The 16,078-nt window shown below is 48.7% G+C and overlaps 1 protein-coding gene across 1 annotated transcript in view; it reads left to right on the top strand.

Moving 5' to 3' along the window:
* The first annotated feature begins 344 nt into the window (after positions 1–344).
* The window catches only part of LOC116945801 (uncharacterized), a 42,511-nt gene continuing 26,777 nt past the window's right edge, over positions 345–16,078 (top strand). The window contains exon 1 of the mRNA XM_032960335.2: positions 345–3,230. Within this exon, the coding sequence (XP_032816226.2) occupies positions 2,808–3,230 (423 nt within the window). The 5' untranslated portion in view covers positions 345–2,807. The remainder of the gene's footprint in view (positions 3,231–16,078) is intronic.

The following is a 16,078-nucleotide window of genomic DNA, read 5'->3' as shown; positions in this document are numbered from 1 at the left end:
CGTGCGAACGTCCTCGTCCAGCAGTGGATTGGTCTATGTATGTTGAACTTCTTTCTCACCGTGGGTTTTCAAGCGCGCTTATCGGAGGGGCGGGGGAAGGAAAATAATTACAAACTAGCACACCCAAACGCCTTTGTCTCCCCGGTAGTGTTGTTGAAATGCACACCACGTCACCTACTCGATATTCAGCCTACATTGAGCCCGGGGACTTTCAATTCGGATTGGCCCACTGGTGATCTTGATGGTGTACCATGCAATGCACGTCACTGTCAGGGGGTCGAACGCAGTTTTCTGAGATTTGTAGTTGAATGCAAATGTGCTCGCAGCTGCACGCATTCTTACACGAATCGTCGTGCACTAACATTCGCTTAACCTTGCAGACGATAGGAGGCATTGCTGTTAGCGAGCTCCTATTATAACAGACATTTCACACGTCGCGGTGGTGTGGCTATCACCACGCCCGGCCGCATTTATCTCCCCGGTGCTGATGTTCGCTTAACGTGTTACGTACTCATTTAAGGCTGGACTCACCTAAAGGTTGCCCAAGACGGCTTCGCTTGACACTGATATGTGCATGGTCAGGAATTGAACTCAGTTTGCCGGACACACACACACACATAACGTACACGCGAAAGCAAAGGATTCAGCATTTATCGTTGGACCTCAGGGCAAATGCTGATCACACACGCACACATGCTCACGCCCATGTGCATTCATGCTTATACACACTTACACACTGGTACATGCACACGCATCACACGTGTATTTACACATGCAAATACAAAAACACATACTTACACATATACACCATATGCAGGCACTATACTAATACGCATGCGCACGCACACATACATGAATACCCATGCACACACACGCATCCCTACACATGCTTGTGTGCGTACATACACACGCATACTTACACGTACACTATGTACGTATGTGTATACACGGTGCATATATACACAATGACAAACTTACGCGCATACAGTACACACAAATGCATTCTGACACACACGCGTACACACTTGTATACACACTTGTGTACACGGACACATATACATAGGTACCTATACATACAAAGACAAAGATCCCCCGTATAGCCTTAACAGACTGTAGGGGCAAGTGCTGTTAGCGAGCACTTATGAAGGCCGGAACGGTACACGAGGGGGTGGGTGGCCAGCACCACGCCCGACCGCCTTTGTCTCCATAGTGACGATGGTCACACACCGCACCGGGTACTCATTTGAGGCTGAGTCGACCTAGGGGAGGCCCAGAACCGGTTCAGATAATCGTCACCGGTGTTGGCCGTGAGTGGGTGCATAGCGCAGAGCGCTCATCGCTACACTACCGCTCCCCAAAAGGCAGCGATACATACACGCCAACGCGTTCACACATATACACTAACACGCACTTACACGTCTACACACGTGTGTGCATGTGTATATGTATGGGACAATATACCGTACATACATACACACATTCGCATTTATACACCAACGCATTCTCCAATAAACAATAGTACTCACGTGCACACAAAGATCCCCTGTATAGCCTTAACAGACCTTTGGGTACACGTGTTGTTAGCGAGCACCTATGAAGGCCGACACGGGAGGGCGCGCGCAGGGGGAGGGGGGTTGTCATGCACCACGCCCGACCGCCTTTGTCTCTCCAGTGGCGACGTTTTACACACCGCGACAGGTACTCATTTGAGGCTGAGTCGATCTAGGGGAGCCCCAGAACCGGTTCAGAACCTCGTCACTGGTGCTGGTGGTGGCCGATCTAACCGCTCCACGACGTGACACACGCATACTTTCACACACACCCACACGCAAGCCAGAAATACAAGCTAAACCGTCTCCACCCATCCCAGCACTAGAGGCGGAGCTGGTTTGTAGTAAAAAAAACCCGACGAGACCCCCATGGGCAATGAGACGCACACACACACAGAGAGAGAGACCACAGCAGTTTTCGCTGCATGCACAGTGCAGAGAGTAAGGGACGCGCGCCTCGAGCACACAGGCAGTGTAGCCCCACGCCGAACGCATCGTGTACACACGCGGAGAATAGCGCACAGGGACACAGGCGAGCTAGAGGAGGTTGGCGGTGTCGGTGGTGAACGGGAGAGAAGGGAGGAGGGGAGAGAGAGGAGGGGGGGGAGGAAGGAGAGAGGCTGGATGAAGTCATACCGAGCAAGCAAGGCTGCGTTCGTGTTGTGTCAGACTGTACAATAGCCTGCCCAGCAGCGAGGGAAGAGAGGACACTGTTAAGGAGGGGCAGGAGGACAGGCGAGTAGGTGAGTGAGTGAGTGGCCAGGGAGGGTTATGTGTGCGTTCAGCCCTTTCTTTTGCTCATAACAACAACACCGGGTCAAGTTGTCAGCGCGCAACGCTGGCACGTTGCGAATAATCGCTACAGCAGTAAATATACTAAATTGCAATTACAATAGCTATTAAGGACTCAATAGCCGGGCGCGTGAGCACATCGGGGCGGCATAGCAGGGCCCCCCGGACGCGGTGACAGCGCTCGCCACGCCGGACAGGCGTGCTGCAGCACAGCAAGTATCGCGGCTCGTTTTAAAGGTACTCTGTGTGCTGCTCACCGCCAGCCGCTCTGAGTGTATACACACAGAGCGAGCGGGGGCCACACATGCGCACGCTGTAGCCGAGGGTTGTTACGCTGCCGTGCCCCTCTACCCAACCCGTCGGCCGCACGCCACTGTGCATGCTGTGCGTGTGTGGGTCGAGCTGTCTATGTAGTCCGAGCCACCCCTCTCGTTGCCCGCGAGCGCACCAGATCGTCCGCCAGACATGTCTTACCAGCACGCCTTCTTGTACCAGTCTCCCGCTGCATCGCTCGCTGCGCTTTACCCACCTGGATCGTCGTCGTCGTCGTCTTCTTCGGCGGCCGCCGCGGCCGCTGTGGCAGCGGCGGCTGCCGCGGCCGCTGCGGCCGCGGCTGGAGGCGCGGGGCCAGGGGGGGGAGGAGGAGGAGGAGCGGCGGCGGCGGCGGGGCTCCTGATCGGCTCCGCAGCCGGCGGCGTGGGATCCGTGAGCGCCGGAGTTGTTGGTGGTGGTGGTGGAGGGCCAAGCGGAATGCTTCACGCGGGACGAGGAGCCGAACTTGGACGTTCAGGGTCTGCGTTCAGTCCCTACCCCGGGCTAAGAGCCTCCCTCTACGCGGGCCCCTTCCAGTACGCGGCCGCCGATGGCCCCCCCTATGCGGCGTACATGGTGAGTGAGCAGCCTTTACGCTCCTTTACACACGAGGGCCATTGCCCGAAACGTCGACTGTTATATTTTGTGTTATTGTGTTTGTTTTTTTGTGCATGTACATAATTTACAACGCAGTATCATGCTACAATATACAATCCCGTTGTATTATACAGGGCGATCCATTCGTAGATACCCCATCAAAATAAATGGGGGAACTAAAGAGAGAACAAGATATTATATTTCAAAGCCTCCGCATGACACCCCACCAATCGCAATGCGTGTGTTCAATATTCCAACACCCTTCCGAAACACTTTGACCAACATCACACGGCTGCGTTGGACCCAACGTGTTTAGAAGTAACAGGGGTCGTGCGGGGGGGGGGGGGGATCAGTGGGGTGTCCACAAATGGATCGCCCTGTACGCGGACATGCGAGTCGCGCGCGCAACGTGGAATGGAAGCGAGTTGTACTGGCACGATAGACGGGTTTACGTTATATCGATGGCCTCTAAAAGGCCCATCAATATAATTTAAACCCGTCTATCGTAAAGATCTTCAATGTTGCACGAACGCAGTCGCCGATGCTCGTAATTTGGAGCAATCTGAAAAGCCAACGTTTAATTAAGGAACCTACACAATTTTTTGCGAGCTCCAACATATTGATGAAGAGGGGGGTCTCGGGAGGTTGATCGGTGTCACTGACCCCCCCCCTCCACCGCCGCAGCGTCAGAGTCTAGAGCAACGAACATTTGCGTTGCGTCTCGCGATACATTGACGTACCGTACGATTCAACTCGCGATACATCGACGCACCGTACGATTCAACTGGCCACATCGACGCACCGTACGATTCAACTGGCCACATCGACGCACCGTACGATTCAACTGGCCACATCGACGCACCATCGTCGGCGAACCGAGTTCTCTTCATTCGCCTCTTCGCGAAGCGTGCACAGGGGATGGGGTGCTTGCGATCGGAGAGCGGTGCGGTGAGCGATTCGCGCACGTGCCGCTACGAGACCGGCAACACGAACAAAACAAACAAACCTGGGTTCGAATCCTGGCAAAATTGTGCGCATGTTGCTTTAATGATTGTCAGCGGTGCATTCCGAGCGCCACCTCTAGATCGACTCGGCCCTAATACGCATTTGGTGAACAGTAAACACCGCCGGGCGTGCGTTGTTCCTCGCTTCGCCACCAACCACCTCCTCGTGCCCTTAATAGGAGCTCGCTAATCGCCCTATGTCCCCACGGTATGTGACGCTAATAGGCGGATATGTTGTCGTTGCTGTGCGCTGTGCGTGATGAGCCGCTCCCTGGCGTGCACGTGTCGACGTTGATAGGTGCTCGCAGACATGGGCACTTACTCCGACAGGTTGACGCGGCTACGCGAAGGCTTTCCTGGTTGTGAATACGGATGTAGCGTGCGGTGGGTTACTTCGCCCGGGTTTATGCTTCGAATTACGACCCCCCCACCTACCATTTGTGTGTGTTTTGAAGGAAGGCAATGGATAAGTTACATTCAGCTTGTGTTACCGAATTTGTTCTCGTATATTTTGACAACACTTAAACAGACGTGACTGGTCCTACATTCGTTGTTGATATTGACAACAGTCTACGCTGGCGTACACACACTGTTCTAAACATACCCCTCCCCATACATACACATACCTGTGCACGGTTAACGTCAGTGACTAGTGGTATCTGAAGCGGTCCCCGTTCCTCTATCGCAGCGTGTTGACCAGCCTGGTGAAGTATAGTCTACCAATAGGGGAACGATGGGTCCCGTCATCCAGCAGCGGATGTACAAAGGGCTGAACAGAAGTGCCATTATATAAACATAGCACAATTCTATCCGTGTAAACTACGCGTTACAGCGTTTCAACAGATGTCACTGTGTTGGAGAGTAGTGCGCTGTTGTGTGTGCGCGTGTGTTAATCGTAAGCAACAGTTGTGTACGTGGTTTCGTATAACTAAGACACCGTATGTGCATTACACTATATAAGCGTAAACGTAGGTACGTATATACATACACAAAGATTCCCCATATAGACCCGGCCGGCTGCTGGGGCAAGTGCGGTTAGCGAGGACCGATGAAAGCCGGCAAGGCGCACGAGGGAGTGGGTGACCAGCAACCACGCGAGGGAGTGGGTGACCAGCAACCACGCGAGGGAGTGGGTGACCAGCAACCACGCCAGACCGACTTTGTCGCACCGATTTTGATGTTTACGCACCGCAGGAGGTACTCGTTTATGGCTGAGTCGACCTAGGGGAGGCGCAGGATTCGTTCGAATAATCACCGCCGATTGTTAGCCGTGTCCGGGAATCGAATTCTAGGAGCGGGACTCGTAGTGCGGTGCGCTAACCACTTACGCCACCGCTCACACGCCATACACAAACAAAGACAAAGCTCCCCCTTGTTTTAGAAACCCAGGCTATTGAGGCGAGTGCTGTTAGCGAGCACCTATTAAACCCGGAACGGCGCACGATGGGGGTGATATGCCCTGCACATACAAAGCACACACACAGATAAACTATGTACGGATATCTAATTGTCACGTGCACTCGTTAATTAGAATCATCTTACCGCCCAATAGTTTGACTTTGACCTCGTGGTCATTTCAAGTGAATTTTAAGATTTATTTTCAGGAAAATATATCCGCCCCCATCCCCCCCCCCCCACGACAATCGGAGGAGATGCGACAATTAACACTGCGCACGGACACTTGATCGCTTCAGCAGTGGCATCGAATGTGAACAAGCGTTGTATGTCTGTGTGCGTGGTTACGTACATGGGATAGCGAATTGTGTAGCAGATAGCGCACTGCGCTACGCACCCTGCGCCCAAAGTTTGATTCCCGCTCATGACCAATAATATTGGTGACGATTTGATATGGTCCCGGGTCTCCCCTAGGTCGACTCAGTATTAATTGTGTGTCTGGTGCCGGCCTTAATAGGTGCGCGCTAACAGCACTTGCCCTATTAATTCGTTAAGGCTATACGGGGGGATCTTCGTCTTTTTCTATACATGGTAGAATTAACGAGCGCGCGCGTGTGTGAATGCGTTTCACGAATGAGCATTTAAATATTGTTAACATGTATATCCATTCCGCGTTTTGGTGAGTGTTAAATAGTGTATGCAAGGTGAGGCGTGTGTCTGTGTGTGCTTCAAGTGCCGTAATAAATGTGTGGAAACCATCAGCCTTTTCAGCAGCATCAACCATTGTCTATACATTGCTGTATGAAGGCCTGACCACTCATGGTTTGTTATACTTATGCAACAGTTGAGTTACTAATTACCGTGTGCATACGTATTAAGTTACAATCGATGTATGTGTTTGTGAAATTATAGATATGCGTGTGGGGTTAAGCTAATCAAGTGTGTGTGTGTATACGAGTGTGGAATAATTCATACGCCTGTGTTTGCGTGAGAGGTATAAGTTACTAGGCGAGTGCATTCATTTATATTTCAAACATTATTTGATGGGTGTAGTTGATACATTCAGTTGCTGTGAAGAAAGACCATTTCCTGAAACGTCGGCTATTATATATTTGTTTCCTCTAAAGGCGTCATATATGTCAAGTTATTTCTGTAATATATATGGCCGTGCGAAGCAATTAGTATGTGGGTGTGCACGTGTATGAATGTGAACTAACTATATATTCGTGGGTGTGTGTTTGTGTGAAGGAATGTCCGTATTGTGTGTGTATGTGCGCGTGTGATTATAGGTGCTCGCGAACAGCACTTGCCTCAACGGTCTGTTAAGGCTATACAGGGGATCTTTGTCTTTGTTGTGTGATTGCTCTCCGGATTATAAGACGCTCCGAAAAAGTAAGATGCACCCAAAATGTGTGCTCGGTGTAACTATAGTTATTATACAAAGTTTTGCACTAAAATATGAGGAAACAACTGCGTCTTCACGTCCGCGTTGCGTGGACATATACTATATAATACATGTTGAGCGTTAATTAAATTATTCATTATAATCATCATTATGATCGATGGGCAAAAAGCCCGAGGTGCACACTGCACATTTCGGCATTTGTTTCCTACACTTAGCATTCAATAATAGTTAATTTCCGAAGCGCCTATTAAGTGATGCATGTGTACCATTGTCACCGCAGGTATTGTCTTGTGTGAAGTTGCGTGCGCGTGTGCGGGGACCAGTGGCGCAGTCGTTAGCGCACTGCACCACGAACCCGGCGACCCGAGTTGGATATCCGCTCACGATCAATAGCAGTGGTAGGAAAAAAAAAATCTGACTGAAGTTGCCCTACCCCTATTCCCAGCGCCCTCTAGGTTGACTCAGCCTTAAAAGAATACCCGGTGCGATGTGTAAACATCAGCGCAAGGGAGACAAAGGCAGTCGGGCGGTGCCGTCCGTGGTTAATTGCATTGGTGAGCGATATCAAAACCGATCTTGAGCCTTCATTCTCACCTATCCGTACTGACCAGCGTGGTGAAGTATGGTCAGAAGTCAAGGTAACCCCCATTGCCGAGATGGCGTGCGTAATTTAGCAGTTGATTGATAAAGTGCTGAAACTTATTTTTTAAAGTGAAGTTGTGTTGTGCAGTTTGGGATTGAAGTTATACTGTGCTCAGTATTAGTAAAATAAAGCCGTCCTTCGGAACTTGACACCATAAGTACGTGTATGGCTTTATTGAACCCGATAATTCCTAAATGAAATACACTCTCGTTCAGCCTATCCGTGTCATCCAACGGTAATTCATGTCGGCCTTAATAGGTGCTTGCGAACTACCAACTACTAACTCCGACTTTCTAAGTCTAAGCGAGGGATCGTTGTAAACGTGTATGTGTGTATGTCTATATGTGTGCGTGAAATATGTGAGCGGTAGTGTAGCTGTTAGCGCTCTGCACTACGAACCTGGTGACTCGAGTTAAATTCCCCCTCACGGCACAACACCAGTGACGATTATCTGACTCGATCGTGGGCCTCCCCTAGGTCGACTCAGCCTTAAATTAGTACCTGGCGCGGTGTGTAAACATCGCCACTGGGAAGACAAAGGCGGCCGGGCGTGGTGTTGGCCACCCACCTCCTCAAGTGCCGTGTCGGCTTTCATAGGTGCTCGCTCACAGCACTTGCCCTAATAGTTTGTGAAGGCTATACGGCGGATTTTTGTCTTTGTTAAATACACTCATCCCACCTCGTGCGGAATGTATAGGCGCTCGCTAACAACGCTTGCCCCAACAGCCCGAAAAGTAATTAGCGGGGATCTTTGTCTTTTACGTGTTGATTATGTTCGCGCATTTGTGCGCGCGCGCGTTTGTGTCTGCGTGTGTACAGACACCTACGGAAAGTTGTAATACGCAATGTGTTGGAGACTATACACGTATGTGTGTGCGCGTTTGTCTTTTGTGTATCGCTATGTGGGGAGCGTCAGTGCAGTGGTTAACGCGCTGCGCTACGAACCCGTCCATCCAGGTTCGGTAACTGCTCACGACCATCAAACAGTGACGATTATCTGAACAGGGTCCTGAGCCTTTCCGGAGGTCGACTCGGCCTCAGATGAGTTCCTGCTTTAGTGTAAGCGTCGCCACAGGGGGAGACAAAATCACCCGGGCGTGGTGCTCGCCACCCACAAGCTTCGTGTTTAGTGCCGGCCTTCATAGGCGCTCGTTAACACCACTTGCCCCAAAAAGTCTGCTAAGGCTACACGGGTGATCTTTGTCTCGTGCGTGGTATGCGCAAATGTGCACGCGGACATAAGTGACGTGTGACCTGGCCATGCGCGTGTTTGTGCAGACAATCGTTGTGTCCTGAAAGTGCGCATTAAGTTATTTGCAGTGCGGTGTATTTGTGTGTATGTATACGCATGCAAATATCATTATGTATACAGGCCTGTGTCAAAGTATGTGTAGGCGTATGTGTGATGCCATTTAGTTTATAGATTTGTGTACAGGTGTGTGTGTGTGAATGTATACGTACGTGTGTACGTAAAATATAACTTACAAAAACTTATAGGATGAGTGTAAATAAGTTGGTATGTACACTATCAACCACTATCCCATTGTTTTGGAATGCGTCATGTGCGTTTGATACACCGTGTACAGTTTGCATTCAATTACATTAATTCATCTCTGTTATATATATGGATGTAGCATATAACACTCATTACGTGCTATTCGCGGCATTAATTAATCTGAATGTTTGTTATATATTCATACGCTGTGCACAAAATCCAGCTCTTTATCAATTCACTGCTGGATGAATGCTTTCCTAGGTCGTGTCGGCTCATTTGACCATACTTCACCACGATGGTCAGTGCTGGTTGGTGAAGTTCTGGGAATCTAAAAATACGCTTCCGATATCACTCGCCACTGATGTTCGCCGTGGCCTAGAATCTAACTATATTATAAACTGTCGTGCAGTGCGCTAACTACTGCGCCACCGTTCATGGCTCACTCGTGTGTGTGTGTATATATAGACCGTGATGATACGCACTAAGCGGTTTCATACTGATTTTCCAATAATAATTTGTTTAAATTCCACCACGGATAGGGAATAAAAACGGGAATATCCTCTTCTTAATCTCTACTTGCTAGGTTAAATAATTGTCAAAACACATTTGTAAATATGTTTAAAATATGCATACGCTTTTGGTTTTGAGTTGAATATTTAAAAAAAAGTTATTTGTCCGGCCCCACCTCTTTTCAAGATTAATGTTGCTCAAATTAGTCTGCTGATTGTTACGATTATAATACTCTCGCGTGTTTTAAAGCAGAGGTTGTGGCCGCGTCTTATAGTCAGGTGTGTGACCATATCTATACAACTTTATTGACATTGGGTACGAGTTTGAGGTGCGTCTTACTGTCTGGAGTGTCTTATAATTCGAAGAATAATGAAGTAACATCGATTATTCGGGCCGAACAAATACTGAATTGTGTTAACACATTTTAAACCTTAGTTGCGTAACCCGTGTATACAGTCTACGTAACATTAACCATCGTGCATACTTTAACACCGTTATGCATAGAACTGAGCAAGTTGATCTGACAACAATCATATTTATATTAATACGGGTAGTATATACCATTACAAATATTAACTGTAATCACAAGCGGACGGATGTATTAAACCTACCTACCTTCGTGTGTGTGTGTGCACACACTGCTGTGCGCACGACAACACGCGGCATTCAGATATTGTGAACCACCCGCCGACCGAAGTTTGATTCCCGGCCACGGCTAACATCAGTGGCATTTTAAACCGGGCCATAGTCTTCCCCTAGACCACCCCGCACTGACCAGCGAGGTGAAGTATGGAGTTAAGCGATCCCCGACGACCGATACGCGCGTAAGGGAAGGCCTTCATCCAAATCCTGAATTGATAATAGGGTCCCGATTAGTGTGGAACGTATTGTCATTGAAGCATTCCATCTCATGCCCATGTGTTTTAAGTTACAGTATACACGACTGTTTAGCATATAGACTGTCGGGGCAACTAACATTTAGCGAGCGCCTGTAAATACAAAGACTAATACCCTACGTTTAGGGCAAATAAGGTAACGCATCCAATAGGCACCTGAAAGGAGGAGATGGAGCGCACAAATCAGTTATTGGGCAGGTGACAGGTGGATTGCTACAGAGCAGGGCCGTAAGAGGTAGCAGCGGTGGCTTGAAAAGTCCTCCATCAAGCAGTGGATTGACCATGGCCGATGGTAATGATGATGAGCCCAATAGACCCTAGACGATGATGATTTGTTTGCGAGCACCAATTAAGGTAAAACCACACCTCATAGATGTGCTCCGAATTCGGAATGCGATTTGCAGGTGCAAAGGTACCATACAGTTTATTAAAGCATTTTTAGTGCCAGCCTTATGCGCCATCATCACGAAATACCGTGTTTCGGAGGAATTAAGCGTGTATTAAAGGTTACGCTGGCTGTTTGTGATGAATGAGTATTAAAGCTCCGTATGTGTGCAATTATGTGAATAGTTAGAATTCCTTCCGTGTAATTTTGCGCTGCGCATTTTTTGTTGTTGTTAAAACAGGTGAACAGTACGTCTGTAAGTTTGTAGTGCACGAAGCGAAATTGAAAGTTAAACGATATTTTAAATAATTGTCAACTTTTGGGCCGACTTTTCTTTTTCTTACGCCAATCAAATGCAAAAATCCGTTTAAAATCACTGAAAATGTAAACGTATTTGTTTTGTAATTATAAACGGGGGAAAAATGTATATGGCTCATATATGGCATACACACGTGTGCACGCAAATCAATAATTACAAATATACTTTAAGCAATTTAAATCATATGATTATAGCAATGAACAGTATAATAGTAATTTGTAATGTTTGAGGCCTCTGTTGTAATCCACTACTTCACCACGCTGGGCAATGGGGGCGGGTCAGGTATTACTCAGATGTCAGTCGCCGTCGATGTCGGTCGTGGCCGGGAATCGCACCTCAGGATGGAAAGTTCTAAAGGGAACCGCGCTAAGCCCTGCACCAACGCCCTAACTAACAACGCCCATACATTCGTGAGCTTTCGCGGAATGGACGTGGATCGATTAATTGTTATCATGCAGCAAAAGCAATATAACGTATAGAGACTCCCCGGATTATAAGACGCACCGGAAAGTAAGACGCACCCCTAAACACCTGTGCCAAGCGAAGCTATACAAACCTGTTCGCACGCTCGCACCGTAATATAAGACGCACCCCCAACTTCACAGGGGCTCGGTGCGTCGTATAATCCGGTGAATACGGTTTTCCCACTCTTCACGAGTGCATCCGAAACTTAGTTTTCTTTAATGAATTGTGGCGATAACGCATGTGCGTTGCGCAAGTTAGTTGACTTGACAGTGGTACAACACCTGAGTTGGTATGCGTGTACTATACACGCGTGCATGTATATTCATACATTCATACATGTGGAGCCTACGTAGAGTTGGGTTACAAGTGATGTTAGCGAGCGCTTGCCAAGCCGATCCTGGCGGCGGACGAACCGTGTCGCGGCCACCTTTGTCTTTCCCCAGTGCAGATGTTTTGCACTCATTTCAGGCTGAGCCGACTTACGGGAGGCGCATTGCTGGTTGAGATACGTCATGCCACCGCTGTTTTTATGTGTTCTCATGAACGGGAATCGAACTCGGGTCACGAACCACTTTGCTCAGCCGTTCGCACATACAAAGGCAAAGATCCCCCGTCTACCCCATACAATCTGTCCGGGGAAGTGCTGTTAGCGAGCGTACATACACACTTCTGGGCCTACACACGTTATCACAATCGGCCATGCTCAATCCACTGCTGGATGAAGGTCTCTCCCCAAGCGGTCCGAATCTCTCACGGTCCTGCGATATAACGATCCACCCAGCCACCTGCGCAAGGACTGGGGTTCATCGCTCCGTCTCCACGATGGTTGGGCCCTCGGATGTTCATTCGCGTGGCTTCTTACTCGGGCAATATTTTCCACGCCCCAGGATGATCCCTGCAAGCGATCGGTAATCTTCATTAGCGGCCCTGAGCGAGCGGTGGTAATTCCACATTCCCATGGCGATAGACCTAGTTATATTCACGAGTCGAACAAATTGAATTCGCCGCAACGTGGTAGCTATTTTTACGACCCTCCCTGCTGTCGCGATGATAGGCCGAGTTTATCTACCCAGGACCGGGGTTCGAACTCGCGAGCTGAACGTTCTAACCGGACGAACCAATTGCACAACATCTGCCGTCATTCGCCACCAAGTGACGGTGACGTCACTACGGCGCCTGTGCCAGGCCAGGTGCACCTTTGAGGCCACGTGAAGTGTCGAAGGCTCGCTGACAGGTCACGGGACAGGACCAGGTGCCATGGGTTGACTGAGATGACTGGCAGATGCACACTAGCTGTGACCCCGACTGTGCAAACTCGCTGTAATTAGCAGCCCCGCGCTCCACTCGTTGTTGTGAGCGTCGCTCCTCCGCCCTCCGTTGTTGCTTGGAGGGCGACTGCCTCCAACTGCCCAGTGCGAGCCTCCTCCACAGAGGCCGATCTTGACACCGCTGGTAGCGGTCTTCGGCAAGTCCACTCAGCTCCACATTCTCCCGAACCGCACCAGCTCCATCTCCAGCCTGTGTCGTGCCCGTACGTACACTCGCATCAACGGACGTCTAGACGATCGCGACCGACTGATGTCAATTCTAATGCTGCTCTGGAAGGGGCTATAATGCCTGGCACGCGCCTCGTGACGTATGTTCCTCGAACAACAAACTATCTGAAAACCGACATTTTTCCAATTTGCATCTCCATCTAGTAACGATCCGAGGCTTGATTGGTTCCGCTTGTTCTGGGGCTAATGTACAAGCGCAATCGTTGAAGCTAAGTTCGAGTACGGGAGTAGTTCGCGTCCCGTAAAGCTGGCAGTGCGACGCTAAAGCTGATAGAAAGCGGTTACGAGTACGCATGTATTATTATTATTATTGTTGCACGCGCACGTGCGTTCTCTGCTCGTGAATAATTCTTGCGCCCCTTGGATCGAGGTAGACTCATTGTTTCAAGTGGATTTTGTTGAAGAAGCTGAGAACTCCAGAGAGACCCAATTTGCTCAGCGTGACCTGGGGCAGTTGCCAGTAGGAGGCGATCGTTGCTACGCATGGTCCCATTTAAGAACCGGCGCGGGTCTCTTTTCGGGTCCATTTGAACTTTTTGCGAATTTTGGACCCTGACGGCCCACACCGCGGACGAGACGACGCGGAGTATTAATCGGGGCGGCCGCTCAAAAAAGTTCCGAACCGCGAACGTCTGCAACAACAAAGCGACGATCGTGGGGGCGGGGCATAGTCCGCCACCTGACAATGTGCACAGCACGCGCCCTGGATGCGGTGAGGATTGAGCGGTGGGGGAGACAAAGGCTGCCGGGGGTGTTTCTGGCCACCAATCCACCTCGTGTGGCCGTGTACGGCCTCAATAGGTGCTCGCTCATAGGAAGGCTGTTTGTAAAGCGATACGGGGGGGGGGGTCTTTGTCTAATTGTGTATAATCTTGCGTTCCTTAGCACTGTTCAACCTGACTAATTGGTAATTAGGCTTATGAAGTCTGATTAATAGTGACGGAGATACGGGGCTTTTTGCGACACTGATAATACATTAATTAAACATTTGTTCATGAATATATTCATATATTCATGAACAAATGTATTTGCATGCATATATATTCATGCGAATTTCCTGGAAACTGCATAATCAATTTATTTAGGCATCTTCAGTAATTTGACAAATTTTGTTACATTTAATGTGTCATCCACAACTTGCAGATATGCGCTGTACGTACGAGTAGTACTTTTTTGCGAGCACTTCTTAACGTCTGTAACTGCACACGCCGAGGAATGTGGCAAGGTTCGTGTTTGCGTGGCTGACGTCTTTGTTTCTCCAGTGTTGCTCGCCACGTGCACACAACGACACATCTCACATTTATTCTCGTCGACTGTTAGGGCAAGTGCTGTTAGCGAGCACCTATTAAGACAGGTGGTTTTGCCATAGCCTCGGTCGCTTTTGTCTTGTCAGTGTTGACGTTCACACGTCGCAGAAGGTACCCATTTCAGGCCGAGTCTACCTAGGGGAAACCCATTACCAGTTCACATACTAATTGACTCTCGTGATGTACTTGGTCTTGAATTAAACTGAGGTGGCCCGGCCTGCAAGGGCTGTCGACAGTCGTGTTAACACGTTTTGAGATGTATTCCATACTTAAAAAAAATCAATGCACGTGATAACCTTAATTACATTTCCATAATTAAATACATTCACCAAATCCATTTACGGTATGGTAGCACATGTGAAATAAGAATAATAATCTTCACCGCGCTGGACAAGTGCGGGTTGGACGGTTTCAGATATCATTCGCCACTGATGTGAGCCGTGGCTGGGAATCGAAGTCAATTCGCCACCCCCAGAATATATTTACCAACCTAAATAGGTGCTCACTCACAACACTTTCCACGAATGCCTGGTGGGTGATGTGTTTATACCGTCCGTGATTTAAATTCCTTTCCAATGGAAACGCTCGCTTACAACACGTATTACAAACACACACTGTCGTAAATAGGCTTATACTATCACAGTAAAATGTTCAAGTATGAATATGATCACTGAGATTCGTATATTGTACCTGGGTTCCATGCTATGCTATATTTTACCAAATGTATACAACATGTAGCATATACATTCTCAACCCAAGCACATACTGTAGATGATGATTATTATATGTGTATACTGTGCTAATATAAATCCATAATCTACAGCCCTTTGTCAATCCACCGCTGGATGAAGGCCCGCCCCACTTGATCACTTTGTGCGGGCTATTTGACCATACTTCACGCTGGTCAGTGCGGGAGCATAGACGTTTCAGTTTCATTTATGAGGTATAACCCTGTGAGCCATGCGGCTCTTGACTCGGGTGCAACCGCAACAAACAAAAACATGAAACAAGAAAGCATCTTAAAGTGACTACACGCAACAGAAAAATCCAGGGAAAAAACAGCAAAGTCTTCCAGAAAAAAAACACACCGCATTTCAACGCTGTGTGAAAAAAATCCCAGTGGGATGCAAGTCAAACAATAACAACCATAAGACGATTTAGATTACAGTTATCAGGCTAACTCTGTACTACAACAAACAAACATGGCTAAACCAAAACGTTAAAAAAAAATCACCAAAACAAAGCTATAAAAACAACGTTGCAGCACATGAGTAGAGAAGGGTTTTGCAGCACGGCCCATGGCGATCACACATCCCAGGCCTTATCCAGGTCTAAATCTGCTTAGCTTGCGATATTTTGCGAGGTCGGGCGCACCCCCGGGTGATTTGGTGGAATGCGCGGGTACGTATGTACGGAGCGTTTGACACGTGTTTGACTAGCAAAGATA

This window comes from Petromyzon marinus, chromosome 25 (genome assembly GCF_048934315.1).
Source record: "Petromyzon marinus isolate PM22_M1 ecotype Great Lakes invasive population chromosome 25, UKy_Petmar_22M1.pri1.0, whole genome shotgun sequence".
Classification (NCBI taxonomy): domain Eukaryota; kingdom Metazoa; phylum Chordata; class Hyperoartia; order Petromyzontiformes; family Petromyzontidae; genus Petromyzon; species Petromyzon marinus.
The sequence above is the reverse complement of the archived record's forward strand: the minus strand, read 5'-3'. Positions and strand labels throughout refer to the sequence as shown.